Here is a 27,427-nt window from a genome sequence, read left to right as displayed (position 1 = left end):
CGCTTTTAAGAGGCAAACCAATAACAGATATTTGGTATTCAACCTGAAAGGTATACAAGTTCTATCTTTTTTTATCAAATTCCACCTAACCTCATGTCCTTAGGTCAACATCCGATAATTTACACACTTTCTAGCTATTAGGTAAAGATCAAATAAAGTATAATAACTCAAACGTCCAAATATAGTAAGAATCAGGTACTTCATTGATGCCATACAATGAAGAAGAAAAAGAAATAAAGGGACACTTACAGTGCGTTATCATTTGGTAACGTATCTTCAATTTTTACTTCAGAAAGAAAGGTCACCATATCTGATTACCGTTCTGCTTGATTGCTGAATAAAAGAACCTAAATAGCCTATCTATGTATTGAGCTATGTCAGCTAACTGTGTTGAAAAACATAGCTGCAAATGGATGTCTGGTCTTTTGCTCTCCTGGTATTTTAAGAAAATCTCTGAACCTATTAGTTAGCAGGTTCAAGAGTAAATGCTTACATTAAGCATTTGTCTTCTTTTTTCTAGTCGCCTTTCAAATACTAAACAAAAGCGACTCATATTACAATAACAAGTATAAATCATATTACAAAAACATATATTTGACAATATAACAATCTCAAAAAGAATTAAGATTAAAATTTATAACTTAGCAAAATCAAGCATATATGCATCCCAGAAAATGAGATCTGCCATAAATTCATCACCTTTCAGTACAAAATATACGGTTGGTAACTACTGCAAAATGAAGACAGGATACATGAGTAACTTATAAACTGGTTTAGTGATTTCATATATAGTTCTTATAATTATTTGTTATAGTAAATCTATTCACTTTTCAACACGGAAAACTATAAACTGATTTGGTAATTTAAAATATGGTTCTTATAACTATTGTTATATGATAAAATTGTATAAGTAGCGTGTGCAGGAACTCAAAGTCTTAGGCATCAAAGTCATAAGATAGACATTATTTGCAGACCATTGACAAGCATGTATTCAATTTCTATACCACCTTATGTATCCACACACCAACTAGTCCTCTATAAAAGCATATATCTATAAATATATAGATCTGACTCACAAGAGAACCGGCATAACTCCCAAAAGACTAGAGTAACCATCCAAAAGAATGACTACTTGGGACAAACCTAGCACTAGTGCCGTTGTCTAACAGTAACCAAACAAGCAAGACACGCGAACGAAAAGGAGGCCCACCGTAACCATCCAAAAGAACCAGAGACTACTTTCAATACATTGGGTTCATGCTCTGACAACGAGCCACCTTCAAAGGTGCGTTTTTGGTGTCAGGCTGGTCATAAGGCTTCCTGCAGCCCGGACAACGGCCATTATCTTCTTGAATCCTCTTGTGGCAGAAAAGACAGAGCCTATAACCACATGGGCAAGGAAGAAAACTTGTATCAGTCATGTCTAAATCTTCACAACATATAGGGCACGACGAAGGAGCAAATCCAACACCATGGTACACCCCTGATTTCATAGGAAAACTGTTTTGCTTCAGCATTTTTGGGAGACACTGAGGACGGGAAGCATCATCAGGTCTCCACGCCCGAAAACTAGTCCTGGCCCGACAACCCTCTTGACCCGCTGTTGTGGTCAACACAACCTCTGCCTCAGGTTCCTTCTCCTGCACAGCAGACTCCAAATCAGGGTCACTACAATTCTTTTCAATCTCATCAGCAGCCAAAGCATCGGCCATTGCTTCCCAGTCATCCAAACAATCATCCTCGTCATCGTCATCACGGCGATCATCTTCATCTGTTATACTTGCCGAACAACAACCTCTGCTACTGCCGCTGCTGCTACTACCACTGGAGCTCATACTACTACCAGTAAAGTTAGTAACAGATCTGTTACCACTGCTGGTATGACTCAAAGGCGATTCATTGTCGCTATAATTACCCATCAAACCCTCGTTCTCTTCACCACCAACACAAATTTCCAACTTCACCAGCGAACTCTCACGCTCTCGTTCCCTGACTGCATGTGTCTCTTTAGCAGACATTTTCACACCATTTGCTTCTTCCTTCAACCCGATATCCTTGGTCTTCACTGTAACATCAAATTCATCACATTTTTCGTACTTAAACAAATACATCACATATATCACAATTAATCAAAAAATTATATAACTTGCACATGCAGATGAATATAAAAGCCCTTATTTTTCAGTATAAAATCAATTAATTTAGATAACACAGATAATTAAAAATTTCACACATGCAGATATATATAAAATCCATTAACTTTAACCAAAAAATCAATAACTGAGTAATCAATTACACAATGCAGATACAGAAAAAGTGATAATAAAAAAAGAGTAAAATTTTACCTTGAGAAAGCCACTGTTGACGGCGAACATCAAGCTTGCTCTGTTTCAATTTAGCAGTTCTATTCACCTTCAATTAGGTCAGAAAATTTAGAAAGAAAAGCATAGTAATTTCAAACAAACACGTTTCTTTGATTAAAAAAAAATTAATTAATTGAAACAACAACAACATATAATATATATATATATATATAGAGAGAGAGAGAGATACATACTCGTTTCTTTTTAGCAAAGTCGTTAGAAGAAGCGGGAGTGGAGATCGAAGCGTTAACCATGGCTGAATGAAGAAATCGGATTATTATTATTAGGGGAAATTGAAATTGAAATTGATTGCAAAAGGATATACCAGAATTGAGAGATAGATATATAAAAAGAATGGATGGATTTTGATTGAGAGATGATTTTGATGAATCTTGATATTTTTTTATTTTTTATTTTTGTGGATTGCAGGCTGGTAAGTAAGTAGATAACGGCTCCCTCTCTGTCTATCTCTTCTGTGAATGTGTTTTTTGTTTTATAAAAAGGGTAGTTTTATTATTTCTTCGGTCCTTCCTTTCTTTTTAGTAGTAACACGCAGTCTCCCTCTTTACCACCAAACTCTTCCTTTTCACGTAATTTCTTTTTACTTTTCTCTCCCTCCCTTCACTACTTATTTTCTGTTTCTGCCACTGGACTACATTCCTTGCATTTTTCTATTATTATTTTTGTATGTAACCTCAAATCCTCAATATAATATCTCTTCTCTTTATTAAATATCTATCTATGTTATCGTATATTCGAATAAATTAATAATAATACTGTATACTATGTTAATATTATTATTATTATTCTTAGTGTTCAATCTTAGGTAGATGACATTTTGATGGAAAATGTTATCTTCCTTATTATTCCTTGTTACTCTATGTATTGAATATTTATATAATGACTCTAATTCAAGCATAAAAAGATCTAAATTATATAAAATGTAAGATATGATCATAATATATGTAACGATCCCTTCATTATGTATCTAGGCATAAAGCTTTTTTTTCAATGCTAGGATATGTTACCGGTTAATATAATGACCAGATGAATACTCGTGCGAAACGACAACGACAGTGGTAGTAACAGTGTGTGATGATAAGAGTGACTGGTGTTGACGGTAAGTAGTGTAAGTTATCGATATAAAAGAATATAGTAATTACTTTAGGAATTCATGGATAAATATTGTAAATTAATTTCATTAAAAGTATATTGGGTATTACATAAACTCATAAATAATGTTAGATATATCATTGAGGACATTTTGGGTAAGGAATAGACATAATTTGCTTTATATAATAGTAAAAATATGTTTTAAGTTAAACATGGGCAAAAAAAACCGTTTCCAAAAAAATCAGTTCAGATTATCCGAATTTGGGATCAAAAAAACAACTCCTCAAGAACTGGTTCCAGTTCCTTAAGAACCGATCGGTTTGGAACCGGTTCCACTTTTGGATCCAAAATTCGGTTCCAAATTGGTTCTTGGACAAAATACCGAAAAAAATCGGTCAAACGTTGACTAAGAACCGGTTCCGGTTCTTCGTCGCGTTGATTGGAATTGGTTCCAGTTCCGATCTTTTGCCAACATCTAGTTTAAGTTATTTGTAAAACTATTTAACAATTTTAGGGTTGGTTAAGTTTTTGTTGATTATTTAAAGTAACATACAATTCCTTATTTAACTAACTAGCTTAATATCTGAGATAAATTGAAAAATTAATGTTAAAAAAAATGGAAATAGTAAGTTAAAAAAAAATAAAAAATGATTATAATACTCCGTAAGATTTTATTCTTAAAAGTTGATATAGTTGAAGTTTCAAAAAGAGAAAAATGTAATTACATGTTAGTTTATATGAGACTTAAGGTAGTTTCTAAAGACTTCTTAAAATATGAATTAAAAATCAAAGCTTAACTAAAAATGATGTCATAAATAAATTAAATAATAGAAATATGTCTAGTTACGTCAAGTAAGATTTTTTTGAAAATAATGATGTCTTTGTACATTATATAAAATAGATAGATAAACACTATAAACTATAAAGTATACTATGGTTTTGTTTGTACTTTTACCAAAACAAACTAAAGCAAAACGTAATGCATCTTTAAAGGAGAACATCACTACTTTTTGATAACTGATATGGGAACCATTCACTTTTAGTATTGACGTGTAGAAAGTTGTTAGAAAAAGGTAAAAAATTTTTAGGGGTGCATTTCGTTGAAAATTTCATGTCGTGATTTGATAGCGAGAGGTTTAGCATACGTTGTCTTAACTGGATCCGCGTTAGAGAGTTCCCTCGAAGTAGAAATGCCTATTTCAAATACCCGATTGGGGGAAAACCCCCTACTAATCCGCCCGAAGGCACAACGATTAATTGGATTAAACCCTGCCCTTCAGACTTGAACCTGGGTAAACCTAAGCCAAACCCTCATAAAGGGACTTCCTTATGTCATCTCAAGGCTTAAACACAAGACCTTATGTATAGGAGATAATCTTTCAACCATTGAGCTAATTCTCAAGGACAGAAAAAGGTAATTATAAGTGACAGAAATGTGGTTGTGTTATTTCTCATTTCAAGTATGATTGCTTTGTAGTACTGTGGGATGGGCTCATCTTTGGTCCTTTTATGCTCCATGAGCACATAGGTTTTCCGTTTTTGTAATATAAAGAGTAATTTTTCAAGATTAAGATAAATAGAAAGTTTTTATAGTTTTCTATAAAAAACTAATAGTATAACTACAAAAAGTAATACAATCGCTTAAACAAGCGTTGACCGCTTTGATCCCGATTCGTCTACGACCGCCACTTTAAGCATTGCTAGTTTTTATTAAAAAAATAAATATTAAAATGTTAAAAATCAAATCAACTGCCTTAAAAGAATATGGTGTCACCACATTGTACAAATATTAAGCTAGAGTTTTGTAATAAGAAAATGACGACGAGTTTGAGCTTTAAATCAGATATCATTTGAACTACTTTTGTTTCCGTACCGACCTGTTCTACTGCTAACTTGAAAATAGGTAAATCGCGTGATACTATGATTAAAAGAACATGAGCTCGGATTTAAAGCTCCAACCTCCGTTTTTATGTTAAGTGGCTAAGCTAACATCAACGCCTACATGGTCCCATACCATAGCATTGAGATTTGAGACTGATATAGATAAGAAAGGCATTTGTACTAGAGTCTTAGTTTGATATACACCTACTAGTAAAATCGATATTGTCAAATGTCAAGTTCTTATATTGGATGTCAATTATTATAACTACGTTGTTATTAGTTTGTGGTGCATTTAAGTGCTATGGTATCAAACTATCAATATAGAATCTAATGACTCTCTTATGGCAATGAAAGCCTAGTTCTTGATTCCCAATTTTCCATTTCCTTTTTTGAATTAAGTCACCATCAATCCATCATTTTAGTCTTTCGAAATTCTCTATCAAAAAGTATACTACCTTTTCATTTCTTTGGGCTTATTTTTTTTTAAAAAAAACAGGTCCATTTTATCAGGTTGGTGGTGGGCTAGTTTGGACCATTTGAAGGCTTTATGTCTCGGCATGGTTAGCTTAGGCAGTTAGGCTACCGGTGTTGGCTCTTTCTATCTTAATGTCGGTTGTATATGTACATGTGGTTGTAGCCTAATAAAATTATTATTTATTTGTTTAAAGAAATGATGGTGAAAGGCAATCGTTAGCTTGAATAACAATCAATGACGATGATTAATTGCTATCAAATAAGATTATTAACAAACTCAATACAGATTTTTAGATATCAATCGTCAAACGTCCAGAACATAGTTTTGATTCATACGATTTAGCTGTTTTCCGATGTTGAAAGAAGTGAACTGAATGAAACAAGGAAAAAAAGCAAGAGATTCTGTATGTGTACGTTTTTATAAAATCATGGGCTAGTGTTTGAGCTAAACATGCATCTTGGGCTAGGTTTGGGCTACGTGGGTTGGAACTTGGAAGATGGTGGACTCTTAAATTAATTTAGGTTTCTTAGTTTAGATGAGTGGAGATCACGGGATGATAAACATTTGACTTAGATATATACGTATTTTACAGTTTTTAGCAAATATGTACGTGCATAAGAATAGAACTAGCTAGCATTTTACAAGCTAGATATAAGTATATAACTAGTAATTAAGTATGTATGAGTCATGATGGGCTCGAATCCAACAAGACTAAAGTTGGGCTGATCAATAAGTTTACTGAAGTTTATTTGAACTCAATTTTAAGAGTTGACATGTCTCATATTTATATAGATATGCTCGATCGAGCTGGTTTTAAGAGGAGATTATGAAAAATATTCTATTCAAAACATAACATAGAAATATCAAATTGATTGAGCTAAAGTATCTCTTAAGGAATTACTTTATTTGATTAAGTGAAGTGATGTTTCAAAGATAAACATCAACATATATGAATTTATAAATTTATGTTCATAAACAATATAGAAAACAATGCTCTTAGTAGTCAATATACTCGTTATCAATCACTGACTTGCATATATGTGTATTATTAGACATGTTCATAAACAATATACATAGTGTAAGACTGTAAGTTATTGATTATAAGAAAAATATAGTAACATGTTCAAAAACCTTCTTATTTTATTCAATTGAATAATGAACAAGTAGATATAAGGATTTCTTATGTTAGTTTTCGAGTTTTAACTCAACTATATATATATGGCATAACTATGAGCCTAGCTCGTGATCATTCTTGAGTTTTTTTTCGTGTCTACTTGCTCACCACCAGATATTATCTAAGGAGGTTTGAGTCTGAAATCTCACTCTTAGGTCCTGACTACTAAGTCATCAATTTTATATTTGATAATGATTAATTAAATCATGATAATTTAAGGTAGACCTTAATTTACTATTGTGAAAAAATGATCTTTTAAGCTACAAATTACTAATCGGAAACTACAACTATAGTTGTGTTGAAAAAATAATGTGGCAAATATATGATTTTGTAAGCCTCCCATGTTACTTTTTTTTGTTTGGTATAAAGAATCAACCACAAACCCAAAGGAATGTTTCTTAGCAAATGGAGTATGTAGGTCATAATGTCATCTAATAATTTGTTTGTATGCCATATAGCAACAACTCATGCATGTGTCTTTTCCCAACCATGTTATATGTTTACGCATCATTCATGAAGCACATGGAGTGTGAGTATATTAGATGGATAATATTAGCAAAGCCAAAACTAATTAATTTGATATAGAAAATGTCCTCTAAGTATAATGAAAGTTTCATTCAATAATATCTGTTATAGTTTCTAAATTATAATTATGCTGATGATAAATCGGAGTTTACTTAAAGGTTCAATAGCGAAATATAACTTTGAACCAAAGGGAGAAAGATACCATATATCGATAAAAGCATATGTGAAAATGAAAATTATACTGTCATAAAGTATCAGAGAATAACGTTACATCATCCATTGAGTCGATGGCTAAACCTACCATCAAAAAGAGAAAAGTTTTTCTTCATTGGTTATCGCTTATTCCTCAAGGCCAACTTAACGTTTTTTGGAGCTCAAAGTGAGACTAATTTTGAAGGCCATTTCATAATTAAAGCGTTTAACCAAATCTTCAAATTTTCATACTTAATTTCATAAAATACATATTCTTCAATCGATAAATAGCTAACTCATTTAATCTTTGTTATGACATTTTAGACTACCGCCAATAATCTTTTATGACGTACATTGGTTTAAATTTTAGTATTGTAATTTCAAAACTAACTGTAAGAAAAAAAAAACACACACACACAAAATAATATTTTTAGTCTAGTAACACTAAAATTGGGGGCCTTAACTATTTGGGGGCCTTAGGTTGTCGCTTAACCCACCACAACTATAGAGCCGACTATGTTTATTAGAGATACCACCAAATAGATAATCCTAGCCTATATACACTACAAAGAAATTAAGATGTGTTATACTAGAGATACCACCAAATAGATAACTTCGAAGGAGCTCTCTAGCGCGGACCCAGTTAAGACAACGTATGTTAGACCTCTCATTGTCAAATCACGACACGAAGTGACAAGCGAAATTCACTTTTTAAAAGAAAAAGTATATAGTGTGTAAAGTTTGAAAACGGCATTTCTTCAACTATTTATCATCTACTTGTATTATTCATTACAAAAATCGTATGTGTTTGTTAAATCCCTTAATTTTCCAAGATACGAAATACACTTTTAATCCTTAAGTCTTCTTAATTAAGTGAACAAATTAAGTGCATCAAATTGATCGACTATACAGTTTTAACTTTTAAGTGTACATGTTCATATCAAAGTTTTGTACACGTAAATGGATGTCTTCCGAAGGATTAACATTAACTTGTAAGATAAATTAGTAACGCTTCGATAAGAATGGCTTGCAGTTTACCTCTCGACGAACCCCATCTCATAATTTGTCTAATAATTAGGCTTCATATGAAAGAAAATTGTTTGTAAATGTAACTTCCCCAAAAGTCCAAATAAAAATCAAAAGTTGTGAAGGGCCCAATTGCTTTCGATCGGCTTTTCCATGACAATCATCCCCCACCCACATATATAATCATCTACTCGTATATGCTAGTTTAGGATAACACTCCACTCCAGTAATAACAGTCTTAAAATAAGAACGGTGAGAACATTAAAAAACATTATTTTGATGCATTAAAAGTCCATAAAACTAATATTGTGCATAACTAATTATCATTATTTAAGTGTTTAACAACACATTGATCCGTCAAAATAAAAAAAATCATGTTTTTTGTTAGATGCATCATTTTGATGAATATGCATCCAAGATTGATGTACGAAACAAAATCATGATTTTCTCGATTTTGACAGACTATTATATATATGTGTGTGTGTGTGTATATGACAATCAAATAAGAACACCCTTAAAATAAGAACACGGTGAAAACACTTAAAAACTACATTTTGATTCATTAAAAGTCCATAAAACTAACATAGTGTATAACTAATTATCATTATTTAAGTATTTAACAACACATTGGTCTGTCAAAATCGAGAAAATCATATTTTTTGTTTCATGCATCCATCTTGGATGTATATTCATCAAAATGATGCATCCAACAAGAAACGTGATTTTTTCGATTTTAACGGATCAATGTGTTGTTAAACACTTTAATAATAATAATTAGTTATGCAATATGTTAGTTTTATAGACTTTTAATGTATTAAAATCATGTTTTTAAGTGTTCTCACTATTATTTTAAAAGTGTTCTTACTAAAGTGTTACCTTATATAGATATATATAAAATAAGTAAATATGTATAGTATTTGAATCTTAATTATTTCATATGAAAGTTAGGTAAAGTACATGCGCAGGTTCGGGTTCATAATTTTAGACATATAAAATACTCGAAGCCTCGATTTGCATTTCTTAATGTTACGAGAACGATACTTGTGTGTTGAGGCGGTGATGAAGGTGATGGCGGGGTGGTGATGTAATGGCGGCGACGGTGATGAGGTAATCTACCTGACGGGCTTCGCCTTTAACCGTACGGAATCCGCTACCGGATTTAAAAATTCGTTGAAAATATATCGAATGACCACTCTAATGAAAAAACATAAAATTTTAAGAATAAAAGATTTTTGAGATAATTTTTTTTGAATAAGTTAGAAGAATAAAATGATTTATGGAGGAGAGGAAAAAAAAAGATTGATTGAAATTTGAGGAGAGAGAAAGGGTATTATAACTATTTTAGGTAAATATAAAATAGATAGGAGGGTCATTTTGAGAAGATACTTATAATCAATATTAAAAATTTAAGTTCAATGTTGAAAATTTAAAGCAAATTTGTTTTATAATATAGTATAGATATAGATAATGTAAGCACTCAAATCCAAATAATTATTGATTTATATAATTTACTTACAAATTATGTTTCAATAACAACAATAAATGTTCACATAGGGCTATCTTATAACGAAATGTTATCGCAAAAACTGGTTTGTGTTGGACATAATTAAAGTATAAATGTAACCTTTAGGGGAGGGAGTGGTCACCCCTCTTCCGTCAACAATAACCAATAAAAGTTTGTCATCTCATTTAACTCTATTCTTCCCCTATTTCCCCAAATCATTGGCGCCATCTTTCCCTCATTTCCACCTCATCATTTCTTTTTCATTTATTTTTAATACTGTTTCATTTATTTTTTATTTATTTTTAATACTACATTATATAAACTAAAACAATTTTATATATAAATACAATTAAGAAAAAAAAAAGTCAAAACATACATATTTGATTACAGGGGGCTGAAATGCAGCTAAAAATAAACTACAGGGACTAAAACGCAAGTAAAACAATTTTATATATAAACCACAGGGACTGAAATGCAATTAACAAAAAATAAAAACATAAACTACAAAGATCAGATCTGTTTATATATAAAGCTTCTTCTTCTTCATAGTTCACACACACACATACACACACACACACACACATATATATATAGGATAACACTCCGGTGAGAACACTCTTAAAATAAGAACGGTGATAACACCTTAAAAACATCATTTTGATGCATTAAAAGTCCATAAAACTAACATAGTGCATAACTAATTAACTTTGTTTAAGTGTTTAACAACAAATTCATCCGTCAAAATCGAAATAATCATGTTTTTTGTTTTGTGCATCCATCTTGGATGCATATTCATCAAAATGATGCATCCAACAAAAAACGTGATTTTTTCGATTTTGATGAATCAATGTGTTGTTAAACGCTTAAATAATGATAATTAGTTATGCACTATGTCAGTTTTATAGACTTTTAATGCATCAAAATGATGTTTTTAAGGTATTCTCACCGTTCTTATTTTAAAACTGTTCTTATTTGATTGTCCCCCTATATAGGGTTATATATATATACATATAAAGCTTCCATGGATTTTTTTTTATAAAAAAATTGAAACAACAGTTAGTGGGTTTTCCTCTCTTTCTTCTCCATCAATCACCACTTTCTTCTCTTTTCCCTCATTTTCTCTCTTCTCTTCCCCCAAATTTTTCTTCTCTCTCCTACGGTGAACCGTCAACGGCGGTGTGCCGACGCGACCCCACTTCCCCGCGTCCTCTTCCCCGCGACCACTCCCTCCCCTCTTAGGACCCTTATTTATATATATATTCAAATTCAAATGTATTATATCGAAGAATATGACATCACCTTTTTACTACATTACTATTTTTTAAATTTATTTTTATACCATACAAATATCTAAATATATTTTTCAAAAAAGAAAAGAAATATTTGAATATATTTTTTCATAAGAGAACTACGAAGTAATATATTTTACTAATTAACTGTACCATAATGTTTAAGATCTCGATCCTTACATCATGATAAATGATATTTATAAAAGTCTTAAATAATACTTTAAGGATTTATGATTCATATGGTCATTTCTTGAAATATCAATCTTTGAAAAGAAATGAATGAAATCTTTGATTATAAGCAAATATGGTTTGCTTCCTAGTTCGCCAATAATGATCATTGCCCCTCACCTTCCTTTGAAACACCACAAAACAAGACTAACACTTGCCATTAACATATGCTTATTAGAGTTCTCAGAATTTTTTTTAATTAACTTCGAAAAACTATCTCAGTGGTAATTATTAAATATTTTAATCGATTATTTTTATGTATGGTATTATTATACTTGAACATCTAAAAATACTAAAATAAAAATAATTTGAAAACATCACTTGTGCGATCTGAAAATCATATTTCAAGATGATAATCAAAATCAAATAGTGATCTAAATATGGCATGTGTTCAATAAACTTAGATATGCCCTAATTTGTCACTTTACAAAGTGTTGGGGTCACACGGGTGGGCACTAGTTGTTAACTTGTGCGCCATGGTTGATCCTTTTAATATGTGGCATAATAGGTATACTTAATGAAGATCTAACTAGTTTTCTTGGTTTTTTCTTGCCAATCAAGATATTTATAAACTAAATGGTGAGTAAGGAAACAATTTTGAAAAAGAAAAAAATCCAAGTAATTATACGCTTAAAAATCAATTACTAAATATCAAATCATCATCAGTTAAATATTATGGGTAATGTACCTATGTTGTAAAGGGTACATTTGTCATTTAATTTGCTATAAATGTATTTATTAATCTGTATGATAACTTTAAATACTAAATTGTTAATGTATTTTTTTTTTACAGGTGACTTTTAAATAAAAACAAATCTTAACAAGGAATAATCAGTTGTTTAATTGGATCTCGATTTTACGAGCTGAAAACCGGTGCCAAAAGGAAAGCTTCATTAAAATTTTTCCAATAATTAAGGATTAATAGAGTATGAATTGCATTTTAACAAAATAGATAGATAAAATCAGCCCATTTCATGGATAAAAGTACATATAACTAGAGTGTCTCACCAATTGACAATGCTAAATTATTTGACCCCTTTATTATATTACTTTATATAAATCAAACACCTTTCAGATAAACCAAACCCAAAGTCAGAACAGAACACAAACCACAATCACCCCCACCTCGCTCCCGCCCAGGCATTAATGCTCCCGGTGAATCCAGACACACCACCACCGCCATAATATCACACACACAATGACACATTCCAGCAGTAACCAAACATCGGCCACACGCGAATTTAAACACAACATTCTCAACTGCCTTAACAAACTATCCGATCGGGACACACATTCTGCAGCATCATCAGAACTCGAATCCATTGCCAAAAACTTATCTCCAGATTCCATCTCACTCTTTATATCTTCAATATCCGCCACCGACTCTTCTGATCATTCTCTTGTCCGTAAACAATGCGTGCGTTTAATCGCAACTGTTTCCGAATTTCACGGAGATGTTTTGTCATCCTTTCAGTTATCTAAACTTATATCTGCCGTTATACGCCGTCTTCGTGATCATGACACCTCTGTACGGTCAGCATGCGTAGCTGCAGTTACCTCCATTGCGGTCCATGTGATTAAACCGCCGTTTACGTCTGTTGTGAAACCGTTAGTTGACGCTTTGGTAACCGAACAGGACATGAATTCTCAGATCGGTGCGGCGTTGTGTTTAGCTGCAGCTGTGGACGGTGCACGTGATCCGGATGTGGTTTATTTGAGAAGGATGATACCTAAGATTGAGAAGCTGTTGAAGTCTGAGAGTTTTAAAGCGAAACCGGCTTTGTTGACGGTTTTAAGGAGCTTGGTTGGCGTTGGTGCTGCTTCCAGTTTGGTGACAGTTAGGAATTTGGTGAGTGTTTTGGTTGAGTTTGTTGTGAAGAGTGAGGATTGGAGTGCGAGGAAAGCGGCTGCGGAGGGGCTGCAGAAATTGGCTCTTGTTGAGGCGGATTTGGTGTCCGAATTTAAGGATTCGTGTTTGAAGACGTTTGAGGCCAAGAGGTTTGATAAGGTAGATATTGATAATTGTATCTGATATGATCATTTTGACAAGCTAGGTGTATACATATTATGAGTTTTGATATACTCCATAAGATAATGCATAAATGTGTCTCTGATCATATATATAATAATGCAGGTGAAAAGCGTAAGGGAGACGATGAATCAGATGATCGAGGCATGGAAGGCAGTTCCGGATGTGGCTGAGGAGTTCACTCTGCCGGAATCACAGTCGTCTTGTAAAGGTATTCAAGATGTAATTTATGAAATTAGATTCTTAATTTAGTTTTGTATCTTATAAAGCTGCATTATCACATGATGCCTTTTACTTTTGGTCTGATTTATGTCCTCTTTATTGGGATTAAAGTAGTTATAGATGCTTTAATTTTAGATCTGAAATCCTCATTAGCAACATCTTATTGTCCTCTCAAACTTTTGTGTATCATGTTGAATACAACAGAAGAACTTTTTGTGCGCGATTGCTAGAAACTTCATTTGATATTCTTTATTCTTGTTGCATTTTGTCACAACTTTTTGATGATTTTGAAGTGGTAAGAAGTCATATTTTGTACTTAACTTCTTACAATTACCTTTATATCATCGACTTCTTGATTCTTTTTTTCTAAAATCTCTTGCTCATGGAAATGTATGATTTCTGAATTCTGTGATTTGCTGATGTATGATCCAGGAGCTGAAGTTGCCAGTGATGGAAGATATCCTCCAAGGACTCAGGTGATTAGCAAGAGAACTGTGCCTAATGGTTCTTCCACTGCATCTGCAGCACGTCGCATTTCGTTGGAAAATAGTAACAATAAAACTGGTCCAGCAATGTTCAGGAAGTTGGATCGTAAGAAGCCCAATGATGATCAAAAACTTCACACTGCTGCTGCACCTCGTCCTGCAATTGCAAGTCCATTGTCTGTGGACGCCGATCATGTTACCAAAAAATATGTGAAAACAGGAGCAAAACAAGCCCTTTCTAATGAGACTGTTGATGAAGATGTGCAAGAGTCTAAATATCACAATGCAAGGTTAAGTTCCACTATTGTAGGGAGTAACATCACGGAGGATATCCGCAAAAGCCACAAAGATTCCGAGGAGTTATCTTTGATTCGCAATCAACTCGTCCAGATTGAGACCCAACAGTCCAATCTGTTTGATCTCCTCCAGGTAATTTTCTTAATTTTTTATGCTCTTTGTTTTGATAGCGAGCTATTTTGTATTTAACGATATTGTTAAAGTTTGTTTAACTTTTCGTTTAGACAACCTGGTCCACTTAATTGGTAACACTAATTTGTTGACCAAATACACATCTAAAAACAGCTTGTTTGTCACTATACTGTGGGGCTTGAAAAATAAGTGCTACCTTCTCACCAAATGTTCCAAATGTCACTGCCGATCTTGCCGACGACATGTGCATTATTATAGAAGTATCTAAATATAGGAAAAGCAAATCTTTGCAATTAAATATCCTTTAATTTCACCCTTTTAGTAAATTAACTCTTTGGTAGCATATAAACCTTGGACTGTATGTGTCATCTAAAAGTCTTTCATTTTCTCCATTTCTGTTTTAGTACAGTTTTTATCTTGGTTATACTTCAAGTTGTGAACACTGTTTCTGACAATTTGACCCCCAAATGATAGAAATTTATCGGAAGCTCACAGACTGGGATGAGATCACTGGAAACACGAGTGCATGGTCTAGAGCTAACACTGGATGAGATCTCGTTTGACTTGGCCAGGTCAACTGGAAGGTTGTCACATACAGAACCTGCAGACACCTTATGCTGCAAATTACCTGGTGCCGACTTTTTGACTTCTAAGCTCTGGAAGAAAATGGAAATTCAGCATTCAAACACCAGAATTTCTTCATCTCCATTTACAGCAACAGGCCATATCAATGGCAATCATATGAATCTTAATTCACGTGACCCAGAGAACAGGGGATTTCGACGTCATGGAGGTGGTAATGGGTTAATCAAGAATCCATTGGCCGAGGTCCATCGGAACGCCCATGTGATTTCTGAGTATTAATTCTCAAATAGGCTTTTGATGCCTATCTTGCTCTGTCATATCTTCTGCCACAGGTTTCGTTACAGGAACTTGTTACACGTGTTAGCGTTACTACTAGCGTTAGGCTCATGAATACATTATAGAAGCAAATTATATGATGCATTATCATAAATGAGTGGATTTGGAGAAGCTTTGATTGTGTATATATGTTGATATTACTGCCATCATGAGACTGCTTCTTGGCTGCGGCTAGGAATTTGAAGATTAATATCAATTCAACAGGGTTTATCGTCTTTTGATGAATTTGAGCAATGTCTGCTCCCATTAATTTATTTGGTCGTTTCGACTATTTTTTCCCCCTCACAGATTGCTGAGAAGCATATGTTTCCTCTTTTCAGATTTGTTCTTACAGCGAGTGCATACTACTTACTTGATACACTTAATGTACCACATCCTCAATTTCTCATGTTGTAACCTTATATAACAAAATCATGCTACAGATGCCAACAGTACGTATATGTTTGCCTAGCAGTAGCAATGTCTCTAGTGCACTGCTTTCATTCTATTGCTACCCATATCAATTTAAGAACCGGGCAATGCATCTATTGCAAATCTGCACAGCTTTAGACAGTAATTTAGACTTCGCACCTCAGGCGTTGTGGTAGTTTAATGGTAAGTTTTGCTCTTCAGAATACTTTGAAAAAGCATTAACCATTGTTAAAAGTCATGTCGTTTGTCAACGTTACCTAAAAGTGTCTGGGTTCAACATCTTTGCAAAGATGTTGCATTCAAATTGTACAAAAATATGATTCCAGACTCGATATCAACCTGTTTATGAAAGCAAGAACCAAAAACTGTTTGAGGTGATATGTCGCAAAACACATTCTCTCTATATATAATAACTCACCAATCAACTGAACAAGAACACGACTATTCAAACTACCACTCACCAACAAATAGCTGTATTAGCTCAACTAAATTACATTTTGGGTGTTGGCATGTCATACATTATGATAAAAATGAAAATTCTCCAAAAATTTACAACACCAAATTACACTTTGGGTGTTGGCATGTCATACAATTTTGCTCTTTACACAATGAAATACCAAAAAGGCAAAAACTATTTTTGAAAAGTCATGCCCTTTGTCAACAAGTATCTAGATTCAACACGTTTTGCAACATTGATGCGTTCAAATGAAAGGTTTCTGTAAAAACCAGGCTGATCAGATGTAAGAGAGCAACGAAATAAAAAACAATAAAATGACAATAGAATTCATATTATTATAGTTGAGATAGCTCAACCAAAACAAATAAACTCGGAAGTCGGATTACAGCTTTGTTGGTTTAGTATTTGTGCTGTTCAAAACATGTATCTACCAAATAGCAGAGGAACCATTAATCAAAAACTTCAAATCTGGATCAACAACTAACTAAAAAAACATTTGTGTAATTTGGCATGTTTGACACGAGCAGGATAAGTACTAGATTCTCTCCAATAATTTATAGAGGTGTTTCAAGTTATAGAAGGCAACTGCCTTGACCATATATAAAATGAAAAGGCCACAACATGATTTGATTATGTCTCGTGATCAGGAGTCCCATCATTCCCGGGTTTCTGTAACAAAAAAGCCAACGGAAACTTGTAAACATTAAATGTTGCAGAATTGTGAAAAAGAAGTTGATATGTTTGCATCACAATTACAGAATAATTAAATTCATATGCAGTGAATGGAAAACCACAGCTCATTCTCATATCAAGCAATAGAAAACAAGAATGGTAAATTGGTCGGGGCCAATTATGTCTCGGAAACATAGCGGTGGTATGTCAAACTCCGTCATGAGCCCCTACTTCGGTATGCTTTCATTCAAGGTTCTAAATGTCGGTCGCGGTATCTTGCCGGTCGACCGCCAAGGGCCGATATTGACAGATATGGACCAAAGCCGATATACTTGAACGATATGTGAAATATCGTAGCAGTGGACTACCGAGAACTGACATATCACCGATATATCGGCCACCAAAGCCGATATTTATAATTGCTTTCATTTCACATTAAAGTAAATAAAGGCCAACCAACGATACGGATATATAAATTCAAAACACACATGGCAAAATTAATACAGAAACATAATTTTGATAGGTGTATCAACATCGGTCTTAACTCAAAACGTTTGAATAATAAGCTGAGTTTTGTTTCTTCATTTCACAGTAGTGAGATCACTTACATATATTTTGTAATATAGCGTTTTTCATCATTATAGACCTATAGAAGACAGCTTTTGATGCAAATATATCACTATTGAGGCCTCAGGAATCATGAGCAGGTAAGTCAGTTTCTTGTTTCCAGTTTGAAAACCAAGAGCCAACTTGATATTAACATTTCCCATTATTCATTTTCGAACAGCTATAATAATTAGAAGAAACAGACAACAGGGACGATGCAACACGATTACTAACTTAGCTGAAACAGGGGGTAAGGATATCCTATAAACTAAACATATAAATTCATGTGTTCATATTTCACCGTTTAAGAGTGTGCTGATCATAAGCGGTTGAAGATTACTTTTAGGGGCGGTATGTTTATAAACAAGGAATATATAAGAATCAAACAGATCAAGTAAACCCTAAACTAGAAAACTAGCTATCAAACAATTGGCAGCAAGGGATTAAAAGAAAGAAATTATTAGGGTTGGTTTATATATATATATAAATATAAAAAGAATTAGATATACCGATTGGGCATTGTGCCAAGCGAGACCGCGGTAAACATTGACGGAAAAAGTGGCGGTGAGATAGATAGTGGCGGCGCCAAGACCTAAAGTGAAACCCCTGAACACCAAATCGCCAGCTTTGCTTAACACTCCCATTTTTCTATATTTCTTCTATCTTTTACTCTTTTTATTCTAGTGTTTGTCTACCTGTAGCAGAGGGCCGACTAGTCAATTTGTTTTGCAGCAAACAGCTCACACAACGACGCCCAATTCAATGATCTTTAACCTATTTCCCTTTTTCTTGTTTAAATAAACTCTCAAATGAGGAATGATATTTACAATAAAATTTAGTCATTTATAACAAAAATATAAAATTAACTACGTTTTGTATAACTATATTATGCAGAAATTATTATAGATGCAACAACAAACAACAAATGTACCCAATTCCTGAGCGGGGTATGGGGGATGTGAGCTATAGATAGTTTTATCTCTATCCAAAAGGTAGAGATACTATTTCCATAAAGACCTCCAACCAAGAAGATGTAATTGAAGTATTTTTACCTGTTTGTCGATGGTAAAATTGTTTTGTGGTTTGTAACAAAAAAATTTGCAATAAAAATCAATTATAATATCCTGACATATACTCTGTCAAGAATTAAATAAAAATTATGTATACTTACATTATGTTTAAAAATATTGGTATTGTATCATGAAACATGATTACATGTGACATGTTAAAGCATCATCTATTTAATAATTTGAAGCATTTCAAACATTATTATATTGTTATTTATATTTAATCTATAGATTATTCTTATCAGTTTTTAGATATAAAAATTATATTATTATAGCATAAGCGAATACTTAAAGTCAAAATAAATAAATAAAAATTGAATAATCAAAAGATGACTATTCTATTCTAATATAGGAATACTAGAAGGATTCCTACACAATGCAGCGACGGTTGGTGGTGAGAGCGGCGATGGGCGGCATTAGTAACGGCGACAGCGGTGGCGGTGATGATGTGATTATAAATATAAAAAAAGTAGTGTAGTTAATAGTTATTTATGAGTTGAAAAATATATGTTGTAAATAATTTCATTAACATTGTTATAAGTATATATATATATATTAGATGAAAATATTTAAATAAATAAATAAGAGAGTTAACTAGTTTATATAGAAAGATGGGTATTTTAGGTTAATATGCTATGTGGGTTGAAAATGTGTTAAAAGTTAAAGCTATTTTGGATTTCTTTAAAGATGAAAAGTTTAAAAAGGAAAATAGTAATTTGTTTTATAAAGAAGTACTCGTAATATATTAAGGATGTTTAAGGTTAGGGGATATCAGATATAAAAGAGTGTTAAATTTCCTAAAATAAAATATGCAATATATATTTTTTATATATAATAAAGAATGATTGTTTTTAAACTATTGATGTGACATGTCTACAAATTTTTTTAAAATGTTTTTATTTTATTTATGATGTCATATCTAATTAATAAAATTTTAAAGATAAATAGCCAATTAAATATTTTAAAAATGTTTTATTTTATTTATAATGTCTACAAATTTATTCTTTTATAGAAAACAAAATAAATACTTTTTTATATAATATCATAAATGTCTTTTTATGTTTTGTTAATGCAATAGGTAGTGATATATATAATTATTGTGTTAATCAATTTAATATCTTCAAGACGAGTTATAATATATTAATAACAAAAGTTATATACATTTTTTTAGATTTTTATTGCTTTTAAAATTTTATTAAAAACGTCCGGGTTGAAGCCGGGCTGATTAAGTAGAAGATAAAACAAATTTGAATTTTTTAAATTCAAGTTAAAATTTGATTTAGACCACTAATTTGACTTTCTTTGTTTTTCTGTTTTGTACTATTTTTTAATTTTTCATTTCCTTTTTATCATTTTAGTTTTTACCATTTATATTCCTTCTCCATCTTTTAAGAAACACCATCCGTGTAAACATGCACACACGTCGACACAAAAGTTCATTCAGATACCACAATAAATTAAATTATTGTCGACGTTGTCCGGATAACCTGTTAGATTTTTTACTTGGTACATACAATAGTATGTAATGTAACATATTATATATAGAGGAAGAAGAAACTATGTAGCTAGCTAGCTAGCTGGCTAACCATAAACGTAACCAACAAGTGATTCTATATATGGGCAATAGCTAATAATTTGGGGTCAAGTGAGCTCTAGGAAAGGTCATTCAACAAGCATCAATATTTTGCCTTGTAAGTTTGAACACCCAAACAAGGATACATAAGCATATACCCAACACCAAGTAAACTTTTTGGTATATCTTCATACATAACTAAGCCTAAACCCCTTGAGTCAAGTTTAATCAACCGGCCATGTATATATATAAATTGCACAGAAATATATGTATATATACAAACCTTTTCCTTTCTTTAAATAAACACTAACCATATTTAAACTTATCTTTTCAAAAACACATCATCAAATATAATAACATTAAAAAAAATGGGTAATATGCATACAGTCTATGCTCCTTTGGCAATACCTTTCAAGCCTACGTCCGAATGGAGAAAAGAGGAAGATTATGACACTCTTCTTGTGTATCTTCCTAGTAATAAATCCATCAATTTTATTCTACGTACTGTAATATTATTCCAATTAAGGTTTGTTTTTGTTTAACTAGTTATATGATTAATTAAATTTATTGTCTTTCAAGGTTTCTACATGACTGAGGCTACGACTAATGAAGACTTGAACATTGTTAAAGTTCGTGGAGAAGGTTGGCATGACGGAAACGTTAGAGTGGTTAATGAAGATTATAGAGTTCCTGAAAACTGTGAAATGAGAGGTATTTGTTATTCTGGCGGAATTCTAAAAATTACAATGTCTAGAAGAAAGATGGTCGACACACCACAAATTCCCCCTAAAACGGATGAACAAGCTTTCAAAGCAACAAAGCAAGAAGAACCTTTAGTGGACAACGCTTTAACACTGCAACAAATGCCAATGACGTCTTCATATTCACCAATCAAACAAGAACCATTGAAAACCAGTACTCTAGAAGAAAAAGAAGTATATGGAGAATCTGCATTTGGATCAAATGTTCCTAAGAAAGACACGCATAATGTTGCTGAAAAACCATGGTTGGATGCAGGAGAGGGAATGCACGCATTACTTGAGAATATGAGCAAAAATAACTTCAAGGATGGAGGATTAATATTGGGACAAAGAAATGATGGACGTGACGGTTTTCAGGGTGACAAAATACTGGAGGAGAATTATGAAAAGGTACTGACGAATGAAGATAGGAAGCTGTTGCTGGTGAATGTTGGTGTGGGTGTTCTTGTGATTGTGGCACTTGGGGTTCATTTGTCCTACACCACTGGTTTCATTGGCAAAGGGAAGTAAGTAAGTATACCCAATGAATCCATGGCTTAATTAATTACATGATTTGGGTGTGTAACTGTGTATATATGCATGTGTTAAATTTGGTATTGTTTAAATAGATTTCCCTTGAACTAATCATGTACGTACTTTGTACTTATTTGGGGGTGTATTTCCTATCGATCATAAGCATATATACTTCGGGGTGACCCATATGTATCTAATTTTTTATTCATGGTGGATCTCTAGATCTCTAGGGATATGGTTTCTCATCGAGAAATTTAAATTATGCGAAGACCTTTTTAACACGAAAAGGGATAAAACAATATATATTATACTTTCCGTCATTAATGAGTACTTCTGACCTTATTAGAAAAGAAAAATGCTACATAGAACTTTTAAAACTATAGTTAACGTGTATAATACATTCGATACCCTGTTAATCATGTACTTATGCTATTTAGATACTATTCTTAAGTTTATAATCTCGTGTAAACATGGAACTTATTCCTCAGTATAAATTTTCAAATTTCAATTATTTCTTTTGAGACTAAAATTTTTTATAAGTTTCTTTTTCGATCTTTTATTTTTTTATAAAAAATTTGTGTTTTTTTTTCCCCTCATAGGCTAAAACAGTTTCATACGGATGATCAAAATAGCAATGGAAGATGGGAAATGGGGATGATCGGGTAAATAGTGACTGTCAGTAAATCATATTTTCCGGTAGAAGAAAGGCACTCAAGACTCGAGAAGTATAGGTATCCAGAAAATGCAACATCCATTAGCTTTTGATATCCTCATTTTTCAAATTTCATCTATGTAGGTTTTTAATCTCAAAGACTCAAACGTGAAACTTCAAATAAACCATTGAGACCATTTATATAAATTAAGATCAACGTGTACTTGGATTTGTGTAGACTGTTGAGTTCAATTTCTCAACTCAATTCCAAAACCTACTGTTTAAGGTTCGGAAATTGGCCCAGTTATCCATCTTGGGCCAGTCACATGTGAAATTACAATGTCAAGTGCGAGGCCTGGCATTGAATCAAAGCCAAGTCATATTTGATAACGTATTGCATCTTGTGCTGTTATTTGGAAAGATGAGCAATTCTTGTACATGGCCTAACGAAATATCTTTGTGGCTGTTTCGGAAATTTTATTTATCATTGTCAAGATGTTGACCTGACAAAATTCAAACGTATGACTCTTGTGAATTGTGACGACAACGAGTTTAACTTTTATATCACAACCAGTTTAATGTGATATTAAAGTAATTTATCTATGATTTAAATGAGTTTAGATATTCAAAAGACCTTGTCCAAGTTCATGTACAATATTACACGTACCTTAGAATCTTAGATCATTCAGATTACTAGAAATAGTCAACCAAATCGAGAGTGATAAAATGCTTTTTGGCCATAATTTATTAAAGTAATATTCAAGTGTTGATTAAATAACATTTTACCAAACATCTTATGCAACAAAACATAAGAAATGATTACAATTTTGATATAAAAATTACTAAGTACGTTTACAATTCCAATAGAACACTCTAAAGGGCCGGGGGTGCATAATCATAATGCTGCGCGCATTGCAAATGGTTATTTTGCTAAACATGATAAACAATGGAAAAACTATATATAGTATTACATTCAAGTTTTTTAGACATATACAATACGATACTACTCACAAAATTTCTACGTAACGAAAAGCGTATACATATAGTTCTTAAATATATACGAGTACTTTTTTATATATGCTCAAAAGTTACACCCCTTGAGTTAACAATCCAAACTTCTGTTTAATCATTTTGTCATCACCTATCATTCTTAATTTACACAAAAAATCACTAATGTTTAAATTGATCCTTCAAATTAATCAAGTGTGAAGATCTTTTTTATAAAAAAATAAGAACAAAAAAACCACACACTTTTAGGGCCTAATAAATCTTTTTGTATCACCACAACCCATGATAGAAGAAGGCAATGTTGACACTTTCTCAATCCCTTCTTCAAATACTGTTCCCATGCCCATGTAAAAATGGGACTCAATATGGCAATGAAAAGCCCAAACACCCGGGTTATCCGCGACAAACCTCAAAGCAGTCCACCCGTATTGATGAACCGGTACTGTGTTCTTCATAATCGGGTTGACCAGATTATAACTTTCGGGATCCTTTGAAGCGTTAAATTTTCCGCTTCCATACCCAAGAACCCAAAAATCATGCCCGTGTAGATGCCACGGGTGTGTCTCACTATTATTAACATTCATTGTGTTCGCGTTTTGAAGAATAATGTCTACTGTCGTATTGAACTTTAGTCTATACAAAGCGTTGCTAGAAGTTGCATTAACGTTTGGCGCGGCAATATTTATGTCGTATTTTTCATACCCATTGATGACATCTGGAGGAGGGGTTTGATCGAATGTATGAAGTAAATCTTGTTTAAGTGAAACGAGGTACGGGGTATGAGGCAGGGTAAATGAGACATTATTTACGGACCATTTGACACTTCCGTTAATCCGGTTTTGTGTGTTCAAAAGAATAATCACTCTATCAGATGTTTTTGGGACAGGGTGTATATAGTTAGGGTGAGACTTAATCGCGAGACTTTGGTTAACCCTGGCTTGACCGTCGTTCCAGAACGGTCCACTTGGTGGAACCGTAGGTGGTGATTTTCTGGGATGGTTCGGGTAATAGTTGAAAATGGCTAGACCATTTGGAGTCGTGTTGTTACGGCTCACCATTTTTGACACAGCCCAATAATTTCGCGACGGGTCTTGGTTTGCTGTGACTAAAACCGAGTATGTTTCACCCGAGTATATATAAAGATTATTTACGACAAATGGTTCTACATAGTGACCATCGGTTTCAACAACTGTCATATTATGCCCCTGCGTAAAAACGTAAAAACAAATTACTTTTTTTTTTCGTTAAAAATAAATATATCAAAATTATTTTGTACTAAATCTTGAACAGTCTAGCGATGTTAATTAGCATTTAGGTTTTTACCTCTATTTCGAAACTTAGAGCAGCCAAAGCAGTTAAACTTCCAATCCTAAGGCGGTAAGTTTTTCCGGGAACAACAGTGAAAATATAGGGCGAGCATTCGGGATTTGTGGCGTTACATTGACTCGCGGCAATCGTTGGGCTACTACAATTGAATCTGCCTCTCCCTTGAATCAACAATGACTGAAACAAAAATCATAAATTATAAGTTATGTTATTTTCTACAAATGTTAAAACAGAATCATATAATAATAAATGCACTTAAAATTTGGGTTAGCTAGCTAAACAGGACTTGGTTGATGTCGAGTTATCTTACTAATAAATTTTAGCCAAAAGTAAAATAAAATGATTATATATTTACTAAAAGTAAAGTATACAACAAATATACTATATGTCATTGGATTCTTTTGTATGAAATTATATTATATTATGGTTATAGTTATCTGCTTAAAAGAAAAAAAGAAAAAAAAAACATGGTAGTAATTGTTTGTAGTATAATATACCTGAGGATCACCGACCCATTGAAAGGGAATAGAAGAAAGGCCGGCAGCCTGTTCGTATGTGCTTTTGTGATACCAATCGTTTAGAATAATACTTCTGTCATAGTCATACGAGAACGGTTCGGCTTCTCCGTCCGGCAATGCCACACGAATAGATCCGTATAACCCCGCCTCTCGTTGCATCCCGTAATGCGCATGGTACAAGTAGGTTCCTGCCTGAACACATATATATCAAAAGAAAAAATATCAAAAGCTTGAACGAAAATGAAATGACATATATAATAAATCATATTAAGTTCTAGTAATATATTAGATAGATAGATTAGAAAAATACTACGAGTAATAAGTAATTAACTTACTCTATCAACAACAAACTTGTATCTAAAAGTGTCTCCGGGTAGAACAGGACATTGAGTAACGCCTTCAGTTCCATCAGCCCATGGACTTCCAATCTGCAAATCCATTAATTTAATGAAATTAATCTCAAAACATAAATATAAATATAGTTATATTTTTGATGATCGGCTGTTTGTTTACCTGTCTGATACCATGCCAATGAATGGCAACATTTTCAGTGAGCAAACTGTTTTTAAGGTCAACAATGATGGTGTCACCTTGTTGTGCAAGTATGCTCGGCCCAGGGCTCCTTCCGTTTATAGTGATCACGAGTTTACGGAAACAATCTGGCGATTTAAACTCGTACTTTACCTCCCATCGATAATGTCGAATCCTAGCTTCGACTATCGAGTTAAGACTTAATATCGTAAAAAGAAATACACATAACAATATAAGAACATTATTTTTCTTCATAGTGTTTGTTTTACTATATATATATGATATGATGTGGAAAAATGAAATGTTTCTCTTGAAGCTAATTAAAAGAGTAGATATTTTTAATGATATCTTTCAAGGGGGGTTTAGATCCATATATCCATATTAGAGAGTGTATATATATATTACTTATAGTCATGGGGGGTGGTCACTTGGGGTGGCTGCTGGAAATTGCTTTGGGGTTTCCTTTGGTAATGTAACTTGTATGTGTGTATGTCATGCGTGAAAGTTCCCTTTTACTTTTATGCACAGAATAGTTGACTTTGAATGAAATGTGTTGACTTGGACTTAATCAAAATTCAAAATGGCGAATAGTTCTAAACTGCATTTTCTAGCTAGATGCCTAGATGTTTTACAAACTATTATTTATATGGCATCGGGTAACATCACCAGGCAAAAGTCAACCCGATCAAGGCATTTCCGGCGACGTCACCGTTAATACTCTGACACTGAAATGGGGCCGCTATTTTCTACTGTCAGATTTACCATTACGTGGGCTCGCAGTATTAGCGGCGACGTCGCCGCTATAAGTTCCTGGTCGGGGTTTGACTTTTTTTAACTTACGCTCCTCGATTTATATTTTACTTTGACATATATCATTATTTTTAGTGTGATAAAGTTATAGTCTTTTTCTTTAACCATTAAATCTTTCGAGACTTTTTATTTTTATCATTAAAGTTTTATGTTTCATAATTCATGGTGCTTCGTTTTAGTTGTTTCTATGTTCACCATGAAAGTTTTAAGCTTCAAACATTTATTTTCCAATTTAAAGTAATTTGGTGTGAATAGTGAAGCATGTTGGCAGACTGCTGGTAGCAACGTGCCTGCCTGCTTAGTTTTTTTTCTTTTTGGTTTTTAGTTAGAATGTTGTGTAGATATCAACATGCCTTCTTGAGTTTTTTTATAATTTATTTTGATTTATATCATTATTTTTAGGATGATATTATTTTAGTGTTTCGCACTTTAACCATGTTGCTTCGCTTTAGTCTTTTCTATTTTCACCATGAAAGTTTTAAGCTTCTAATTTTTATATTTCAAGAAAATTTACGATTTTTTTTTTCGTTGTCAAAGTTTTATGTTTTAAGATTTACGTATTTTTTAAGAATGTGAATTTTTTTCAAATGGTAATAGTTGATATGTTGACCGGTATTCAAGTCTGTGTTCGATCGATCGTTATCCCAGGCCAATGGCCGGGTATAA

The 27,427-nt window shown here is 32.9% G+C and overlaps 4 protein-coding genes across 4 annotated transcripts; 2 read left to right on the top strand and 2 right to left on the bottom strand.

The window, feature by feature from the left end:
• Positions 1-935: 935 nt before the first annotated feature.
• Positions 936-2,874, bottom strand: LOC122587052 (probable serine/threonine-protein kinase ifkA). Its single transcript, XM_043759122.1, has 3 exons — positions 2,558-2,874; positions 2,346-2,412; positions 936-2,065 (listed from the first exon to the last, which is right to left on the bottom strand). The coding sequence occupies exons 1-3, from the start codon at positions 2,615-2,617 to the stop codon at positions 1,242-1,244; spliced, it is 951 nt and encodes a 316-aa protein (XP_043615057.1). The 5' UTR covers positions 2,618-2,874; the 3' UTR covers positions 936-1,241.
• A 9,950-nt stretch (positions 2,875-12,824) lies between these two features.
• LOC122587235 (TORTIFOLIA1-like protein 3) lies at positions 12,825-16,143 on the top strand. Its single transcript, XM_043759346.1, has 4 exons — positions 12,825-13,778; positions 13,905-14,010; positions 14,454-14,935; positions 15,410-16,143. Exons 1-4 carry the CDS (start codon positions 12,969-12,971, stop codon positions 15,797-15,799), a joined length of 1,788 nt encoding a protein of 595 aa, XP_043615281.1. The 5' UTR covers positions 12,825-12,968; the 3' UTR covers positions 15,800-16,143.
• Positions 16,144-20,940: 4,797 nt separating this feature from the next.
• LOC122589977 lies at positions 20,941-22,095 on the top strand. The gene is made up of 2 exons (XM_043762306.1): positions 20,941-21,116; positions 21,222-22,095. The coding sequence occupies exons 1-2, from the start codon at positions 21,011-21,013 to the stop codon at positions 21,911-21,913; spliced, it is 798 nt and encodes a 265-aa protein (XP_043618241.1). The 5' UTR covers positions 20,941-21,010; the 3' UTR covers positions 21,914-22,095.
• A 1,644-nt stretch (positions 22,096-23,739) lies between these two features.
• LOC122589318 (L-ascorbate oxidase) lies at positions 23,740-26,330 on the bottom strand. The gene is made up of 5 exons (XM_043761603.1): positions 25,934-26,330; positions 25,756-25,848; positions 25,400-25,612; positions 24,900-25,079; positions 23,740-24,781 (listed from the first exon to the last, which is right to left on the bottom strand). Exons 1-5 carry the CDS (start codon positions 26,204-26,206, stop codon positions 23,822-23,824), a joined length of 1,719 nt encoding a protein of 572 aa, XP_043617538.1. The 5' UTR covers positions 26,207-26,330; the 3' UTR covers positions 23,740-23,821.
• Positions 26,331-27,427: the final 1,097 nt, after the last annotated feature.

The sequence above is a fragment of the Erigeron canadensis genome, chromosome 2 (genome assembly GCF_010389155.1).
Source record: "Erigeron canadensis isolate Cc75 chromosome 2, C_canadensis_v1, whole genome shotgun sequence".
NCBI lineage: Eukaryota > Viridiplantae > Streptophyta > Magnoliopsida > Asterales > Asteraceae > Erigeron > Erigeron canadensis.
The sequence above is the reverse complement of the archived record's forward strand: the minus strand, read 5'-3'. Positions and strand labels throughout refer to the sequence as shown.